The sequence below is a fragment of the Platichthys flesus genome, chromosome 1 (assembly GCF_949316205.1).
Source record: "Platichthys flesus chromosome 1, fPlaFle2.1, whole genome shotgun sequence".
Classification (NCBI taxonomy): Eukaryota; Metazoa; Chordata; class Actinopteri; order Pleuronectiformes; family Pleuronectidae; genus Platichthys; species Platichthys flesus.
In genome coordinates this window covers 22,829,634-22,849,134 of record NC_084945.1, presented here as the reverse complement: position 1 = coordinate 22,849,134, position 19,501 = coordinate 22,829,634, and the positions used below count along the sequence as shown (strand labels likewise).

At 42.0% G+C, this 19,501-nt stretch overlaps 4 protein-coding genes across 7 annotated transcripts in view; 2 read left to right on the top strand and 2 right to left on the bottom strand.

Annotated features, from left to right (window-relative positions):
- LOC133954722 (transcription initiation factor TFIID subunit 4-like) overlaps positions 1-5,108 on the bottom strand; it is an 85,737-nt gene extending 80,629 nt beyond the window's left edge. For both annotated transcript variants that reach the window (XM_062389203.1, XM_062389211.1), the window contains exons 1-2: positions 3,684-5,108; positions 1,176-1,336 (exon numbers count right to left, since the gene is read on the bottom strand). In XM_062389203.1, the coding sequence (XP_062245187.1) occupies positions 1,176-1,336; positions 3,684-5,097 (1,575 nt within the window). In that variant the 5' untranslated portion in view covers positions 5,098-5,108. The remainder of the gene's footprint in view (positions 1-1,175; positions 1,337-3,683) is intronic.
- A 993-nt stretch (positions 5,109-6,101) lies between these two features.
- lsm14ab (LSM14A mRNA processing body assembly factor b) lies at positions 6,102-14,829 on the top strand. 3 transcript variants are annotated; one of them, XM_062389182.1, is made up of 10 exons: positions 6,102-6,425; positions 7,034-7,197; positions 8,491-8,656; positions 9,292-9,495; positions 9,803-9,883; positions 10,724-10,900; positions 11,205-11,361; positions 11,798-11,824; positions 12,097-12,337; positions 12,445-14,829. In XM_062389182.1, exons 1-10 carry the CDS (start codon positions 6,302-6,304, stop codon positions 12,463-12,465), a joined length of 1,362 nt encoding a protein of 453 aa, XP_062245166.1. In that variant the 5' UTR covers positions 6,102-6,301; the 3' UTR covers positions 12,466-14,829. The 3 variants fall into 3 exon arrangements, with proteins under 3 accessions (XP_062245166.1, XP_062245157.1, XP_062245175.1); XM_062389173.1 differs by having other exon boundaries at positions 12,442-14,829; XM_062389191.1 differs by lacking the exon at positions 11,798-11,824 and having other exon boundaries at positions 12,442-14,829.
- Positions 14,830-15,801: 972 nt separating this feature from the next.
- Positions 15,802-16,744, top strand: ss18l2 (ss18, like 2). The gene is made up of 4 exons (XM_062389160.1): positions 15,802-15,967; positions 16,125-16,201; positions 16,304-16,391; positions 16,479-16,744. Exons 1-4 carry the CDS (start codon positions 15,899-15,901, stop codon positions 16,536-16,538), a joined length of 294 nt encoding a protein of 97 aa, XP_062245144.1. The 5' UTR covers positions 15,802-15,898; the 3' UTR covers positions 16,539-16,744.
- A 418-nt stretch (positions 16,745-17,162) lies between these two features.
- The window catches only part of LOC133954689 (granule associated Rac and RHOG effector protein 1-like), a 31,841-nt gene continuing 29,502 nt past the window's right edge, over positions 17,163-19,501 (bottom strand). The window contains exon 14 of the mRNA XM_062389147.1: positions 17,163-19,326. Within this exon, the coding sequence (XP_062245131.1) occupies positions 18,943-19,326 (384 nt within the window). The 3' untranslated portion in view covers positions 17,163-18,942. The remainder of the gene's footprint in view (positions 19,327-19,501) is intronic.

The window sequence follows — 19,501 nt, the reverse complement described above, 5'->3', positions numbered from 1 at the left end:
TGCATTTACGCGAAAAAGTAAAAACTAACAATGAGAATTCCAAGGCATACAGTATACCTTAAATTGCCACAAACCCAAGTAAGCCTGTTTATATTTTGAGCGTATTTCTTTAAAAGCATATGAATTATTTAAAAATCAGTGTAAATGAACGACATGAAAATATTAATATAACAAATTTCCATGACTTATCCAGTTTTTCCTGACCGTAGGAACCCTGACTATTGGATCACTATAAATCTCTTGCAGCAAAATCTCGACATGGTCATTATTCTATTACTTGGGGCTTCCAGAAAAAAGTTATCTAAACTATTCGGCATCCAAACCGCCTAACACATTTACAGATGTCTGTAAGTTACAGGTTCTCAACACAGTAACATGTTATTAATACATATGGAGATATGTATGTAGTCTATATATTTAGGAGCAGTGAGGACTCCACATAAGAGCCCAAGATCTTATTGTCAGGAGATAGAGCTATAGTGAGTAACTAAATCATAGATATAAAATGTATCTGACTCTATATTTAGGAACCGAGCATATAACTAAAGAGGAGGGAAAGTCGGACTGTGCAATGTTGCTCTTAAAAGACAAACACTTAATTTCAAGGTTTCATAGTGGCTAAACAAAGAGAGGTGGCAAAAATATTAGTGGTTTAATAAATCTGTCCCACATCCCTTGAGCCAGTCCACAGGATCTGCACTGACCTGTGTCCTTCATTAAATTTCAATGGCTACATAAAACTTCTAAGTGCTCTGTCAAACAGGATCCTGTCCCCGAAGTTTGTAAGTATACTGAGGGTAATGTAAAACCAGAGTCAGCTCCTTGTGGGTACACATACTTTGCCAATAAAGCAAATTCTGATCCTGATTAAATCTCTGCAAAGGAATGATGAGAAGTAAAGCCCTTTGTGTGATGTGCAAATACACAGTCAAATCGGAAAAGATCCATCTTCTATTGTGCTTGGAAACTCAAATTAAACACGGCCAGAATCAAGGTATACCATGAAACACAACCAGATTGTGCAGGTATATAAATACCACAAACCCTTAACCTGTCTCACATTTCTTCATCTTGTCTTTGTCTAGCTGTACAGAAACATTATTCGAGCAGGATTACTGTGTGTAACGGTCATGCTTACGTGAATCTGCAGGTTAAGGCAACCGTGTGAGTCTCACCTGTGGAGTCGTGACTCTGAAGGATGTTCCCGTGGTGGGGGTCGCAGGTCGGGGAGAGATGTTGTTCTGGGCCTGGGCCTGAGCTTGAGCTTGAGCTTGAGCCAAAGCCTGCTGAGGAACCATGACCAGCTGGCCCAGCTCCGTGCGCACCAGCACCATTCCTGAACAACAACAGGGAACATAACCTCCATTAGCTGTTTTGGATATGGTTGAAACTCGGGTATCTTGCACAGACAAAATCATCTTCATAAGGCAGGTTTGACCATTTTAAACTGACAGGTTAACTCTTCATCAGGTTATGCTCTGTGCATTGGAATTGGATGGTGACTGATGTTGGGCCCTGGCCTGCTTATAACTGACTGGTTGGAAAGGATCTTTTAAAATAGGTCTACAACACACCTCAATCATTCCTAGACACACATGTAACTGCAGTTTTAAATCGGTACATCAGGATATAATAAACTGCAGCTAACCACAGAAAAAAAACCATTTTAACCATAAGTGAAACACCGAACCACGAGTTAAACTGACGACAAAACAACAATCTGAGGGGTTTTATTTGTTGTGGGAGGCCATGCTTTAAGGTGTGAGATCACACTCTGCAGGCCATGTGATATATAACATACTTCATGTGTGATATTCTTTTTTGAATCCAGCAAACTGGACTTGAATCATTCCTTTTTTTTGTGCTCTCTGCAGTTAAAATGTGTAAAATACTCGAGTTTATATGTATATATAAAACATCTATCAGGGCATGTATCATGGCTTATTCAGTTGAACTAAGACAGTGCTTACAATTTGATTACATAATATTAACCCCCCAAGAGAGGAACAGGACCTTGTTGCAAGTACGACTACTGAAGAGATAACAGTCTGAGGTTCAGACATTTGATTGAAGCTGTGATAATGAGATAAAGACACACGATACACAGGGTCCTTGCTCTTTCTAAAAGGCTCCAATTAAGTTATGACAGCGATAATTTTTCCTGAAATAGCTCTTATAGGATCCTGACAGAAAGTTTTATTACACATTTTTTTTTATCTTTACGGGGGGGGGGGGATACATGAGTGAGGTCAGTAGAAATACTCATAGCACATTCTGACAATTGTCTTGACTTTCTGACTGAACAGTCATTCCTGATGTGAGATCAATCAGAAGAAAGTGTGTAGGTTAGAACACAAACCATTGTGACCACTCTCTAGATTTATTTCATTTGCATTCAGGAATAGAAGCTCTGTGGCAAATATGGCAGCTACATGTAGGATACCCAAAGGGTGCAGTGTATGGCTCATGACTGCATGAAAAAATCCCCAACCTGAGAAAAAAATTGAAAAAATACAGTTCCAGTGCTTTATTTGGTCAACCATAAATGTTTAGAGAACTTTGATACACTTCATAGAATGGAACTATATATAAATCTTAAAGTACTGAGAAATACAGTGATTTAAGTAAATAAACTGTCATCCTCTTAAAATCTGCCACGTTGTACAACTACTGTTACGTCATGCTGCTCACAGTACATACTTACATATATTTATGTACAACAGGTGCACATCTCCACCTCCACTAGGGAAGTGATGTTTTCACCCTGTTGGTTTGTCAGGTGGTTTATTTTATTATTTTGCAGGACTCTGCAAAACTTTTTTTTATGTGTTTTATGACGAATAAATCATTTCAGGCTCATCTGACTATTTCCTATTTCTTTTATAATTCTAATATAAGAAGAAGACAATCATGAGTGAGTTGATCAGCCTTTCCTGAGCTATGCACTCCTCCCAGTACCACTCTGGTTAATGTGTTTCTACTGCTATAAAAACACATGTTTGTAACCTGGCTAATGAGTGGATTCTGTTTATTACTCTTATTCAGAATAGCACACGTCTGCAACTTTGGGGAATTTCAACACACTATGCTGCAGATGAAAATGCTTCTTAGTGCCTGCTTGTACATGTGGTAGTCTGTGGTGTCCTGTGGTGTCTGTGGTGTCCTTTAAAAGTGACAGCATGGACACATTACAGTTTGTCCATGCAGTCACAGAGTTCAGCATCCGTTGCAAAAACACACTGTTTTTTGGGAACTTCGTGTAGGTTTTTTCATTTTTGTTATTGAGTATGTGGCTTCCTGTCATGGTTTGGGGCTGTCAAGCATGCTTGCTGTGAGTTTTAGACTTTGTGCAGCTCAGTTGATACATCATAGCACCAACACTGCTGGGTGAAGTGTTTGATTCTCCCTGGGACCACCCATGGTGAAGCTCACAGTAAAGCTACTTTGAATAAATGCATATATCAAGAGGCCTTATTTCACCTGGGGAGCAGGCACCATGATAAATTGGAGAGGGAAAGTTTGCCTGGCACATCCACACAGACGTCAGCAACCAGTATGTCATTCAAACAAACACACAAAGCCACCACACTGAAGACAGGCAGGTCTGACAACTAGGGTGCCACAGTTGATGTTCTAACAACAGCTCCTTGATCCTGCACGCCTGCGCCTCCTGCAAACCTTACCCGGTGGGATGGTAAACCCGGGGGGCAGCTGAATGGTCGTCTGCTGCTGAGGTGGTCTGACAATCAGCTGGGGGGCTACAATCCTCGGGGGTGCTGTGAGTCCAGGACGGGGTTGAGACTGTGCAGTGGTGGCCACAGCGGGTGCAGGTGCAGGCGAGGGGGCAGTGGGTCTAACCATGCAAACAGTGGTGGGGGTGGTCACTGGTGTAGTCTGACCAGTGCCACATGCAGAACTGGTTGCCACCCCTGTGACACAAGCAGGAGCCGTGGCAGAGCTCAGAAGCTGGGTTACTGTTGTGGTTGTTGTATCTGCTGCTGTGGTGGTGGAGGTGGTTGTTGTTGTTGTTGTTGTTGGCGTGACACCAGACGGTGCAGAGGGAACGGAGTTTGTTACAGAGTTCACACTGACAGGCTGGCTTGACATTACAATTTTGGACTGAGAATCGTCTGCTTTGGAAGCCCCAGTGTCTGTGGTCGTTTTGCTGTGGTTCTCCTGTGCAGCTGCGCTGGAGACGGCTCCGATGCGGCTGCCCTGCTGGACCAAGGCAGAGACACTGGTCCCGTTTCCGTTCTGGGCGATACTGGCCACGATGTGACTGGGGAGTCTGTGCAGGGCGATGGTGGGCGTCCCCCGGTCCAGGGCTATAGCGGACTGACCCTCGAGCAGGCTGGCGTTAGACACCGTGAAAGTGGAAGTGTTGATAGCGGCTGTCAGCGGCCGAGTGGAGGGGTTCGGTGGACTTGGATCCCCCGGGCTGATGGTCTCTCCACCCGCCGTATTGCTGTTCCTCCGCGTCGTCACAGCGGCGCCGTTGAAACTCTTGATCCGAGCCGCGGCGCTCCTCCGCAGCGTGGTGAAGCGTTTTCTCGGCGGGCTGGCTTCAGTGGACGGCTCGCCGGTGCCCGGGGAGCCCTTGGAGCCACGGCTGGTGGCGGGGGTGGTGCTGATGCTGGCGGGCGGAGACGCCAAAGTTGACACGCCAGGAGCCGTCAGTGTTGTGATGGATGCTCCATGTGATTGCGAGCCGCTGCTGCCCGCTGCGCTCACACTGGCAGCCGACGAGTTGGTGGTGGAGGACTCGCGGACCGACGGGGAGCAGCCCGGAGGAGCGGCTGTGACACTTTTATCCGGACCCGCGTCTTTGGAGTTGATGTCCGGTCGCATCTCGGGTTTATTACGCCGTCCTTGTTGTTGTTGTTCCAGTGTTGTGGTGCCCACTGAACCTGGTAGCGGTTTTCCTAAGAGATGGTTAGCGGGGGTCTCGGAGCCAGCGCCTCCGTTCTCGTCCGTCTTGGCCGCGGTGTTCGTTTGGCCGGTGAGCTGCGACTCCAGCGAGCCCACCAGGTCGCTCACAGCCTTCTCGTCCACCTCTGAAAAGAGCATATCTTCCAGGGGGTCGGAGGCGCCCGCCATCTCTGATCACAGATAGCCTTCTTATTTTTTTATTTTTTTTTACAGTGCGCCTGCGTGTTACTAGGCATTGTGGGAATGACTGTGACGTCATTAGATGAGGAGGGGCGGGTACCCGATCCATGTATCGTCCATCATATTTTTCAAGTCCAACTTAATTTAAACAAAACACCTAATTCTAGTGTAATAACCATGTCATTTCATAATCACCCGAAACTAACATGGTACATGTCAGCGTTTCACAGTTTATGGATTAAAAAAAAGTGATGTTCAATTTGCTGGAAACATGTGTGTATATATCTAATTTTCAACATCTTTTTGTTTACTTGCACAACACATATCAAACATATCAGGCAAAAGAGTAAAATAAAATTCAATTTAATCTAAATAAACACAACAATCATGGGTAAGACAATTCAAAAGTTAAATTACTATAAAAAGTCATTAAATAAAATGTGAAGGAAATCAAATTTATCTTCAAAGAGTCTAAATTAAATGACAATTCTTTCAAAATATAGGGAATCTTGCAGAGGTTCTTGAAATTACAAACGTCCAAGAAATAAACTAAAAATAAAGATGTGTCGAAAAAATGAAAGAGCTCCGGGAGAAGAAAAGTCCAACTCTGAAGAAAGCCACCCATACGGCTGCAGACAAGATGGCGAACCTCCGAACTCCATGACCGCATGCGCAATAAGTCATAATCTGTTCCTAGCAGCGGAAATTGGTCTCCTGTCGTTTTCTTCACCAAAAAAATGATTACAATTTCTCACCTTCTAGGACTGCAGAGCAGCATTGAATATGCCCGAGCACTTGCATTTTGAAGCGTGGCTTGCTTTTTGCTCACTGAAGCAAGGATACACATACAGTACATAAAACATAGTATGATTGACAGCTAGTACCATCCAATCGGTGCAGGTGGCAAGCGTAATCGGGGGGGGGGGGGGGGGGGTGAGCTCTCAGTCAAGCTCCACCCCCAACTCCTCCAAATACTCTCCCAGCATGCTTAGCGGCGGGCGAAGGAAAATGAAAACGGCCATGTCGTGTTAGAGAGCAGAGCAGAGGAGGAAGACAGAGTCTGGGCCGCGGTCTCTAGTTCAGCCACATTTAATGAAGCCTGAAAACTGAAGCTCTGGAAGAATACACGTCCGACAGCTTAGTTGACAGGAGACACATTTCGTGGAAGGAAGTTTAGTAAACGGAGGTCAAGATGAGCGGAGGAGGGACCCCGTACATCGGCAGCAAAATTAGCCTAATCTCCAAGGCCAAGATTCGCTATGAAGGAATTTTATACACCATTGATACCGAGAACTCGACCGTAGCTCTCGCTAAGGGTAAGTTTCACGACCGACGCATTATCTGCATTCGCTAGAAATGGTTATTACGCAGCTTGAAAAAATGCTGAGCTGAGTAAACACTAAAACCGATATGAGCGTAGTTAGCTACCGCCTGCTAGCCTTTTAGCCAACTAACGGCTAAGTGTTGCTGTAGTTAGTCCTTTGTTTACGTGCTCGAGCTTACTGCTTAGTGCTGAATGGAATATAATCGAAAGTAAAGGCCGTGTTCTTTTTCACACCGGATTTTAGCCACCTGTGTTTCATCTACTGATTATGAGTGAAGTTTAATTTAGTTTTATTAGCTTTTATTGTTAACGCATATTCGGTGAACTCTGCTTACGAAGAAGTGAATACTCCTCCTGATAGTCTGCATGGTTTGTTTCGAAGAGAAAAACAGAGCTTTGTCAAAATCCGTATTATGAATGATTACATTGCCGTTTAAGATGCATTTTAAACATTAGGACAGGGAAACCGTTATAGGTTAACCTCGCAAGCTGTTTGCTTTTGTACAACATCAGACTTTGTAACTAGTGCACCGTTACAGCAGCTTCAACAACAAGGCTAATGTCGAGTCATTCAAAGTGCCCCTTGCATTTCCCCAACAGTTCGCTCCTTCGGCACTGAAGATCGGCCCACTGACAGGCCCATTCCACCGCGAGAGGAGGTGTTCGAGTACATCATCTTTCGAGGGAGTGATATTAAAGACCTAACCGTGTGTGAGCCACCTAAATCCACTAGCACCCTGCCCCAGGACCCTGCCATAGTTCAGGTAAGTTCAATCGCCTGTGTCCTTGCACTGTGAACTAGCGTCACGTGTGCCAGTTTGTCAGACAAGGTGTTTCTCCCTATAAGGTCACTACTACATACATTTACATCCTAGGTCATGTCTGCTCACAGTCAGATGGTATCTAACTGATGCAAAAAGCCCCTGTCTCAGAACATGTGTTGATGGTGGAGTTATTGATTAATGACTGAATCAGGATAGCAGCTCTGGTTGCATGTTATTAGTAACACCTGTGTTTTGCCAAAGCATCAGAAAGTCTGCCTCTGTCGGTTTACAAACCCATTACCAATCTCAACTATGATGCCCTCTATTACAAAAACCTTTAATTTAAAAAATGGGTTGGGGGATTCTGATGTGCAACCCAAATAAACAAAGTAATTTCAATTATCTTTTAATGTTTTTCTTCAATTGAAAACATTACCACATTGTTTTTATTATTTTAATGTGTAATGTTCCTTTTTCTGTAATTGGAAGCAGAGTTTTCCGATTGGGGATTAATAAAGTTATATAATCTAATTAAGATATTGCACTATATTTGTTTATGTAGTTAGGCAAGACAATTCAAAACCACAGATCTCTTAATGTTAGAATATTGTCAAAATACTGTCATAAGGCCACACCAAAACACATACATCATTAAAATTAAGTAAACCAACTGGATGGCTTAAGTTGAACCAATAATGAATTTGGGTTCAATCACTGCTGGGCTTTTGTTGTTATGAAAGTAGAAATATTTGCTGCAACAATAAGTGTTTATATTTCTGCCCACAAATTTCAAATGCTGAATTTTAAGTAAAAAGAGCAACAGCTTAGGAACATAGGCAGTCAACCCTTTGAACGAAAAACATTGTTCCACATCTGAGTCTACTATCCGTGTAAAGTGTTCAAGGGCCTACAACAATGATCTTATCACAATTACTCCAGCTCCATATTTCAAATAGGTTAAATTAAATGTCTCATATTTTAAACTAAACTTGTATTTAATAATCATAGACTGTCCTGCATGTTGGGCGTACTTACAGCTTTTCACGAAACTTGTGAATGACGTTAGATATTGGTTGTATGAGCCCTGCACAACATTTGGAACTGGGATAGTGACAGTCACAACAATTTGTCATAGCAGTTATGTTTTAGAACTATAATCCATTCTGCTGGTGTCTGTGATATGTAATGAAAAGCTTAAAAACCCACCTGTGTAACTGAAGAGTTCAGGAAAGGGTCCTGTTTTTGTTGGTCTCTTCATGGTTTTTCAGTGGACTGTGTGTTTTGTTTTTATAGTCATCAGTTGGATCCACCAATGCTTCTACTGCAGCACCCCCAACATCATCATTCCAGTCTGCTGGCTCCTATGCTCCATTCAGCAGGCCCCCTGTCCCACCTTACAGCCAGTTTGGCGTGACACCCCTCGCAGCTCAGCAGTATGAATCTGCTGCTGCTGCAGGAGGTAAGAAACGTTTTTATTCAAACATGTCTGTTCACTGTATGGATTTGTAGGATTAACTCTAAAGGAGAGCTGTGAAAATGATTCCATGTGTGACAAATCAAAATCTGTTTTGCTAAGCTAAAAATCCACATTCATATCACTTTGTTTAAGAATCACAGGTCAGCGGAGGAAAATGTAAAAGCTAATTTTTTATACAATAACTATCTGTCTTAAGCTATTCATATAACTGCAGAAACACCATCTTTCAAACAAGCTTTGTAAGAGATTATTGAACAGATCTGGAGCGACACCTGATCCTTGCTGATTTGAATAGAACAGAGCTGCAGATTTCCTTCTGTGCACCTGAACCCCATTTTGTTTTGTGGAGACAGTTATACAATGCATTTCTATTTAACTGCTGGAGCTTGGGAAAATGAAATCAAAGGAGGAGACTGTTATAAATAAAGAGAGATAAGAGAGATTTCTCATTAAAATTGTATAGTTTGCATTTCAGAACAAAAACAAATAACTGATATTGTCCCTACTCTGTCAGTTTCAACGCCTGGCAGTTTATTAAATGTCTGTCTGCAGCTTAAGACAAACTGCCTTTGCTAAGAAAATTCTAAACTCTAAATCTAATTTTGGTGTTTCTGCAGGACGCACTAGTCCCCAGCTGGATACTTTGGCAAAAATTCCCATCCTGAAGCAGGCAGTGCAGGCCCCACCCTCAACTGCCCCAGCTCCACCTGCACCTGCACCTGTAGGACAGAGGAGTCACACAGGGTATGCACCTCCCATCAGACCCACCAGCAGCGCCACTGGCAGCCAAAAACCCCCGGACCTCCTGGAGCAGCGAAGAGGTAAAGATATCACACAAGCTTGTTGTGGTAAATTATCATGTTCCGAGTCCTGCCAAACACTTGTTTTGACGATGTATGACTATTTTTCAAACATTACAAAAGTAACTCAAGGTTTTTATCTGAGCTTATCAGAGATTCTTGAGCACAAAATTCTCTAAATTACCCAAATCTTTACATATTCACCCAAGAGAAACCTGCCTACTTTCTGAACCAGCTCTGTATCTGAAGCTCAGATGTTTGTGTTGCCCGGTTTGACTGTATTAGATACCAATTTACCCAGAGTTAAACAGATGCCTTCTCTGTTCAGGACCTGAGGCCCTGAAAGTGTCCCAGCCTGATATTGAACATGGTGCTCTTGAAAACAGGGATCCCAACAGGCGTCATGCTGGTAAGTCATTTGCACTTTGATATCATTTCTTGTTTCTCAGCCGTATAAACTGGGACCATCTTTATAATAGTTGACCACACGGTGTGTCTGTTTGCAAGAGAACCGTTTTCTGGTCCATGTCAGACTTTTCATAGCCAAATCACAGCTGTGTGACAGAAGAAGCTCTGCTTTTAGGTACAACTTCCTCAATGTGGTTTGAGTCCTTCTCACCCACTCTGCAAAGAACATTGCACACAGCTCTACAATGAAGCAAGACCTATTATGTTATTATGAGAATCATTTAAATGTTTGAAATATGGCATGACAAACTGGTTTATAGCAAGACACCAAAGTCAAGGTAATTAATGGGAAGCTGGGATGGAAACGTTTTCAAATGCAAACATTGTCTTCACTGTAAACTAAATCTTGAGCATTTAACAGAGATAAACAACCACAGGGCGGTAATCTACACTGCCAGTCAGTCAGTATGAATTTTGGGAGTAGTGTTTTTTTTTTTCCTATTCTGGTTGTCTGCACCAGCACACTGACTTTAGAATAAAATGTCAACGATGGTGTTCAAGAGCTGGTTTGAGGATAAAACACCAATATTAGAACAGCACAGGGTCTGTAGTCGTAACAGATAAAAGAAAATTTGAAAGATTTTTGTGGCTGAACTGGGTAAGAATCCTAATTAAGCTCAAATAAAACACTGATTAGCCGTGCAGTATGTGGAGGTAAACCACCTCAACTTAAAGATAAGGTAACTTCAATATCATTTGCATTTGATACAACATGCGGTTGTGCAATAATTGATTGCTTTCCAGAGCGTGGTTTGATTTCCGTTTCCCTGTCGTCTCTCAGGTGGTGCTCCGCCCAACCGCCGCGGCCGTGGAAGAGGAAACCGCAGCAGAGGCAGAGTGAATTTGCGCAGGGATGGCACCATGAAGTTTGAAGAAGACTTTGACTTTGAGACGGCCAACGCCCTGTTTCAAAAAGATGAAATCGACAAAGAGCTTCAGAATAAGCTCAAACTGAAAGGTATGGCTTCAAGGGACAAAACAGGCACTGCTTCTCTAAACCACTTATTGAGACAGTATATATCGGCCAAAGTACATGAAAAATTCCAAAGCTAACTGTCACAAATTTGAAAAGGGCAATACTTGTCATGTCATTTGTGTTTATTCTGTCACCATTACTGCAAGTAAAAGCAAATCTCTGGTAGGAATGAGTTGTAACACGATATGGAATAAGTGCTGAATTAACTCTCAGTCAGCCCTGATGTTCACTTTATTTATAAGTTAATGGGGTTGTGTTTTTAACAATATTTCTTTCAACATAACAGATGACAAGACTGAAAAGGCACTGAATGGAGAGGAAACTCCTGAAACAGAACTTCCAGTCAATGAGGGGCCGACTGAGGAGGAGGATGCTTCGATCAACTCATGTTACTATGACAAGTCCAAGTCCTTCTTCGACAACCTGGGCAATGATGATCCAAGGTACTTCATTATGTTGTTGTTTTCTATGAATCCCCTCTGATACAGGGCGATTTCTTCAGACTGATAGTTCGACTGCTTAACAAACACGTTGGAACCATTTATGACGATGAAAAAAAAACAATCCATTTTGAAGCCTCATCAGGCTTAAGGCCGGATAAAATAATTTGTACATTATTTGCCACTAGTCTATTCCACATGGTTGTGTATTTTCCTGTGGGATTGGCAGACAAAATTTTTCCAGATGACGTAGGACTATGTTGCCAGAAACGCTGACTCACGACCAACTTCTCAACGACTCTGGTTGTTATAGCCTTAGGTCTCCCTTTTTTACAGTGTAACTGTCAGTCTGAATGATATCTGTAGATTTTACATCAACTAAACAATGGTTGTAAGTTGTAGATCATGACAGAACATTTATTGTTTTTATCTAATTTAGTAAATCGGGTGAAAGAGGATTTTCAAGGTAAGTTGCATATTTATGGATATTTATGGCATGGAGACTATATGCATTGAGTGCTTTTGGATATTGGCCTCATTGGGGTTATCTTACTACGTCTTTATGGATCAGAATAAACCTGTAATTTAATAGGTATATATATATATATAATATTTTTATGTTATCATTTTTTGGAGGGGATTCGTCAAATTGGTGAGCCGAAATGGTGATTTAAGCCTAGCATCAAATAAAATTGAGTGTTTCAAAAAGATGGATGCTGATCAGTCTTTACATGTCAGGGATCGAAGGCCAACCTGGGCAGAGGAGAGAAGAATGAATTCCGAGACGTTCGGCATCCCCCTCAGGCACAATCGTGGAAGGGGGGGTTTCCGTGGCCGAGGCTTCATGGGGCCCCGTGGAGGCCGGGGTCGGCCAGTGAGCAGAGGTTCCTTTGGACCACCTCGGGGTCCCCCACCTGGTTTCAGAGGTGCATTCAGGGGTGGCAGAGGAGGCCGGGATTTCTCCGATTTTGAATACAGGGTAAGTTTATCGGTTTCATGTGTTCTGAACAGCATTAAGTTATAATTGAAGTACAATAGAAAGTTAAGAAGTATGTTAGTTCTAACCTGAGTTGTTCTTTCCAGAAGGATAACAAAGTGGCTGCATAGTACAACAGTGATGGATCCACAAAGAACTGTAGCCCCCCATCAAGAAATGATTCCAGCTCAAGAAATCTATTTGGTCTCTACATTTGACAGAAAGAAAAATGAAGACATCCTCTCAGTCACCAGCACAAGGTTCAACTGTTTGACAGCAGGGGGTGAGAGTGCAGAATTTTAGTTTGATAAGCAGCCATCAGATGGACATGATGTGTAAATACCGTGCTTTGGAGTAATGCTGTATTTTTACATCGATCAAGTTCATTTCTTATAGAAGGCATCTTTGATATTGGAAGCTGTATGCAGAAAGCCCACTGTTACTGTGAGCAGATCACGCTTCATGTGATCCATAGCTTTATTTTTCATTTTTCTTTCAGGTCTCTTATATAATATTTGTTGGCACCAAATTTCATTGCATTGCCTGTTGCAACATAGTTCTCTCTGTTCAGGTTTAGGTGGGTTGCCATGTGTTCAGTGTTGTGTCCATAATGCAGGTTTTTTTTTTTTTACATCAAATTATTCTATATGAATTAGTGAGGTCAAAACCAGCTGAAAGAAAAATCTAAAAAGAATAAATGAATGTATATCTAGCTCATCTTATATTTACGGTCCCCCAACCAATCATGGCTCAACAGGTGCACACACTCTTAGTTTATAGACATGCTCAGTAGATAGAATCATTGGATGATGCTTTGAACCCTTAAACCTCCCACATTCTATGATGTCATAGACCACGAGGAACCAGTCATTTAAATGATTTAAGGGGTTTAACAGTGATAGCTTTAGGATTATTTGTTAACTGTAGAGTTTTTTGAGCAGGTCTGTTTTATATAGTTGACTACAGAATGAGCATTCCAATGATGTGTGTCTGAAAAGAAAACCATCCATTGCTATTAACGTCTTTGGGACTTATAAGGAAAGGAAGTCCTTGAGATAATTACTCCAAACGTGGCCAAGTTAGATATGGATTAAAATATGATCCCAACTTTTGCCAAAAATAAGATAAGGGTTGAGATCAAAATAATTATCAGCCGTTATGTCGTAGTTTCTCATTTTAGTGATTCTTAAACGAGAATTCGGGTATTATCCAATCTCTTCCCAATGTTTACAAATGTGGGTGGGCAAATTATTTGTATTTGGAAAATCTTAAAGAAAAGAAGATGGCAGGCCCAGTGGCAATAGCTGCAATATCATCTTATGGGGCAACTGCGACAGTCCACAAAATGTTAACCAATACGGCCTTTTTCTAACCAATAAAATGCCCAATTGTTATACTTGCAACATTATGTCTCGCTCAACAAAACTTTTATTCAAACTTCAGCAGCTCTCTGTCCCCCTGCTTGTGTCCCCTCTCTCTCCTCGTTCGCTATTCAATTTGTCCATATATTTTGGCTATAGCCTGTAGGGACGGGCATCGAACTCTAAGAAAAGACGCATGAAAAAAATGTGAAATTAAACTTTTAGTGGATCTTATTTGGACTGTCTCAGCTGCCCAATTAGATTATATTGTAGCTAATCTACTAATTACCATTCATTTTGCACACCCACACTTATAAACAGAACACCAGGTGGACAAATCCCGGAATTCCTCTTAACTTAACCTATGTCCAAACATACTGAGCCATCATCTCGTTTCTTTTTTATTGACAGCATCCTTCGTTTTACAGTTGGCTCATCTACAATGTTTTTGTTGTCTGTACAGTCGGTTATTATCCAGTGCAACACTAAGTACCTGCAGTGTTGTGACGATTGTTTACTGAGGTAGAAAATCTTGTAAATGGATGGAATGGTGTCTCGGTACAGATGACAGCAGATCTCTGTTTGTAGCTCCTCTTGTTGCATTGTCGTCAATGTGATCGTTCTCTGGAGTGAATCTATTATTTTTTACAGACATGTGAATAAAGGGACAAGAACTGGATGAGGTGCCAGTGCGTTGGGGGGGGATAATTCTTTTTTCTTCTTGGCTCTGATTTGATAGTTCTTTGGGGAGTGTCTTCAAAGTGGTCGATTTTTACAGCTCTCCCTTTAACTTAAAGGTTACACTCTGACTAAAGTAATGATAGCACTACGCGCTGAGACAAGAACCTTCTATTTAGCTGCGGCTGTTTCAAACAAAGCAGCCCAGTTAAATTTTGTGCTGTTTAACTGGATATTGCAGATCACTGCATGATAGCCTTAGGAGCCACCACTTTATATGGGCTTTCGCAATAACCAGCAACATTGAATTTGGAACATTAAGTATTACTGAGCAATTCAAAACTGACATGTTTTCATATGTTTGTTACTGCTTCACTGGAATTGTAAACCAGGAATCGTTTTCTTGAGAAAATCAGCAAAATTGAGTTTTTACATCAAATAAAGAGTTGTACAATATCTGTCTGTTTTCTTTTTTATCCACATGTCACTGATTTGTTTGTACAGAAAATGCCATTACAAGAAATACCTTGTGTTTGTGCATTTGGTCATGTGTTTAAATGATCCTTCAGCCGTCAGGTGATGTTACAGTAGGAAGAGACAGCAGTTCTTCCAAAGTATAGTTTGACCATAAAAGTTACTTTTAAAAAGCAGAACAGGCAGTGAACAGAAACTATCCCAGGAGGTCATGTTTTCAGACTTGCTTGGTTAAAACCTTGGTGTGGATTTTTTCTTTCCTGTTCTGTACTGCTTATTTCAGAGGGAATAATTCATGCATCTTTATTTCATTTAGAGGACTGATAAATAATTAAGTTTAACTAACACTGAGTAGGTATTTAATGGTGTGTGACTGATTCTTGGTCAACTTTTATAATCTTGGCCTGAGGGGGGCGCAAGTGTTCACAATAGAAGACCTGGACTGAATCTGATGCTCCTAATTTGTCCTCAAAATTAACTAATTTGATCAAATCTAGGTTTCACCATGCTCAGGTGCTGAGTGATTAAAAATATATAACGGTAGCTACCTATTAAATCAAAACATTTAGAAAAGGTAAAATTATTCTGAAAGTTTGGTTGTTTGAATGGTTAAAATTTGAACTTGAAGGATGTGCGAGTAGTAGCTGAGTGAAAAATAATAATTTTATTGGGAAGCCTTTTATGGTTTAAGATTTAATTCTGTTATATTTCTCATGGTAGTCTTGTCTTGTTCTGGGTTATTTATAAAACCGTTTGTAACCTTGTTGAGACGGGAATTTATTTGAATTATTGTTGTTATTGTCATTATCGTTATCGTTATTTTTATTATCGCATCCACATCATGAATACCACTGAAATTGAAGCATCGTGTTTATCTTGGAATAAAATCCACCCGTGATCAAATTTAATAAGACTCTCCAGCGTGGGGCGCTGAGGCAACAACAGCCAAGCAGTTGTCCGTCGGGCGGAAGCGGAAGCAGTTTGTGCAGCGTCCCGAGGTAAACAGAACTAATGGAAACAGGCCGTCAGCCTTAACTGGGACTTCACCAACATGTCCATCGTCTTTGTGCCAAAGAAACTACGAGGAAAAGCGAAAGTCAACCAGGAGATTATACAGAGGGTGAGAGACCGGCTAATGGTGTTTAGCATCCAGCTAACTTGCTGCTAGCTCACAGCTGCTTTACTCGCTCCTACACCCACTCGCTGTTTGGCGCCCTGATCAGTAGCGGACGGTGCTTTGTTTGAACTTGTTTACCTTTTGTTCCGTCTGCTCTCAGCTGCTGGATGAAAACGACCAGCTGATCAGATGTATCGCAGAGTACATGCAGAAAGGTCGAGCGGTTGAGTGTGTCCAGTGAGTCCCCCCCCCCCCCCCCCCCCCTTCATTCAGCTCATTACACTGTGCGACTCAGTAGTTTGATGTGGCCTTTTCTATTCTTCTTCTTCTTCCCATCAGATACCAGCAGATCCTGCACCGCAACATCGTCTATCTGGCCACCATAGCTGATGCCAGCCCCGAAAACACGCCCTCCTCCTCCTCAAATGTAATGTCCATCACATGACGCACAACCTGCTTCTGCACTGATGGTAACAGTGGTCCGACATCTGATCCTGACTCTTTGTGTTTCCAGTCTGCAGCTGGTGAAGCTTCAGCCCCCACACCAGAGACGAATGGAGCTGGACCCACATGATGCAGTCAGCAGGCGTCAGTCGAGCTGGGACAGTGTCGCCCTCAAGACAATTTCTATGTGACAAGGACAATGACTCATTATGCTGAGCTGGTTTCAGTAATGCGTCACATCTAGTGACCACTGGTGTTTCAGATCAGTGTTTTGCGTTGAGAGAACACTTTAGTATTCTCTGAAATGTACATTAAAATGTTTTCCTTTTTTAAAAAGTTGGAGTTAAGTTTTTGAAACAATTCTGAGACCAAACCATATGAATGCACACAACGCCCAGTATTATTTTATTTGTTTGGAGTTTGGGCAGCTATGGCTCTGGAGTAAGAGCGGTTTGTCCACAAATCAGATGGTCGTTAGTTTGATCTCAGTTTCCCCAATTCAATGTGCTGTAGTGCCCTTGGGCAAGACACCGAACCCCTAAGTGCGCCTGACAGCTGTGCCAGCAGTGTGTGACTGATGTTGGATAAAGTGCTGCACATAGATGCACTGTGTGAATGGGTGACAGCATTCTGTAAAGTGCTTTGCATTGACATCAGCACTAGAACGCTACGTTAATACAGACATTGCTGCAACTGAGATCATTTTTACATTATATTGAGCAACATGTTTTACATAAATAACCCAGAGACATCATTTTGAATTGCTAGTCATTTTTATTTATTTTTGCATTGCTGGTACACTTGGAAAGATTCAGTTGCCAGCTCAAGAGAACAATAAGCAACATAAGCCAAGCAGTTCCCCTTCATATCTTCTATCAGGGCAACAGGATTTTTATTTATTTTTTTATTCTTTTTTTGTAGAAGCCACTAGTAAACCATTTGACACAGCTGGGAAGCTAACAGTTACAGTCCAAGGTCTGTAATGATGTCTTTAAAAAAGGCTGCAAGAGTTAGGAAGATAACACAGACAAAAAGCAACAAACCCTATATCTTGATTGTGCAAAGCACATTGACTATAAAAAGATATATATTTATATGTATATACAGCAAACAATTCTCTGTAAACATGTTAAGTATGTTAGTTTTCTGAAAACATGGTGTCATTTCATAAATACAGGCAACATTGGCATCCGCAAACATCACAAAAAGATAACATTCTGGGCTCTTGAAATGCAGCCTATCGCCATAGAAACCAAAGAAACAAGGGCTCGAAAACCCCCCCATCACTGGTTTAGTGTTGACATTGGCATATTTGGTAACCTTTAGAGATAAGATGGTGTAGTTCAACTGTTGTAGGAAAAAAATGTGCTCTTTTCACATATTGGGAGGTGGAAAATAAATGTGTTCATGTAATATGGCTACAAGAATACTAACATACAGTAATGGTATAACATGTAAGAAAATACAAAAATAAGATTAATACTGTCAATAGTTGTACAAGAAAAATATTGTATTATTAAACAGAAGAAAGGTTTAGGTTTATCGGAGTTAGTGTCAATCCGGAGCAAACAGCCACCAATTGGAGAGGAGGAATTGAACGCGCTTGCGGGTGTAAAGACGCCCCCCTTGTGGTCTCGGGAAGTGAGGTGTGTTACTCCTATCTCGTCAACGTCGTTCGTCATCTCGACAACGCTTTGGTTGGAAATTTTATTTTGCAAGTGCTATCAATACCAACATGGCACACAGTTACTGCTATCACTCATAACTCTGGTCAGTTGTTGAAAAAAGTAGTGTATTTCTCTCAAATTACACCTCTGCAGTGATTTACTATAATTATGCTGAGCCTGCTCAAAGCCTCTTCATAAAAAGAACTAAATATTTATATTTCTACTTCAGTATTTTACAAGCTATGAAACAGTAGATGGTAGCTGTATTCTGAGTCATCTAGCGTGAGATTTGGCAGTTACAGCTATGTAGACACAGTATATTCATCAATTTGGGCAAAATGAGAGCATTTCAAGCCCCTGCCCCTTGTTAATACCCCCCCCCTCTCCAACACACACACCCTTCCAACACACACATACACGCGCCCTTATATACACACGCCCTTACACACACACACACACACACACATTCACATGTTAAGCTGCAGAAGCAAGTGGGTGACGGCCGTGCACGTCTCCAGCTCTTGTCTGAGGAGACGTCAGCTCAACAGACAGAGAAACAACCACTTAGACTAACTGCTGCCAGCATGACACATGCACCGTTTCTGTAGTTAAAACATGGCAGTTGAAAAAACTTCAAAATACGCCTCTCTCTTTCCAATGGGGATGTTTGATATGGAAAAATATAGCTATAAAAATGTTTGAGCCAGTGTGTGAACATAATTTGTGCCTCTGAGGCTTTGAAATCTTCCAATTCAGTGGGTGTAGAGAGTGAAAGGCTGCTGCTTGGCCCACTCAGTGGCTCAATGAACACGAGCTACAGGTCCTCCGTGGCACTTCACCGTGGACTCATTCAACATTACGGATTGGTCAGTACTGGTGAAGGTAGGAGGGCCTGTGCTCGTGTTTGAGGGGGAAGGATTTAAAGCCCTTAGTCATGGGTTTGTGTTGCTGCTGCTGCTGTTGTTGCTGCTGTTGTTGTTGCTGTTGTTGTTGCTGCTGCTGCTGTTGTTGTTGTTGCTGCTGCTGCTGGGTGAAACTGGGAAAACCAGAGGAGATGCAGGTGGAGGGGGAGCAGTCGCTGGCAGTGGACCACACAGGAGACTGCAGCATCTGCATGGAGTCACTCCACTGGGAGGAAGGAGGGATGTTCATCTGGTACAAGGAAGAGCTGGGATTGGGCATGGTGTTGGTGTGGGAGTGGGTGGAGTGCTGCCATGGGGCTTTAGGAGGCCAGGTTTTAGTTTTGCTGTCCTGTGGAGCGCAGCAGAAAGAATTCAGTAAAGCTCGAAAGTCATGCTCAAGAATTTAGTCAGAAAATAAAAAACCAAACTCCTTTCAAGCTCTGTCTGTTACTCTATAATGTAAAACTAATTTGGATGTTTCCTTGACGTAAACAAGGCTGATGGGGTTAGGGTTGGTCGCTCCA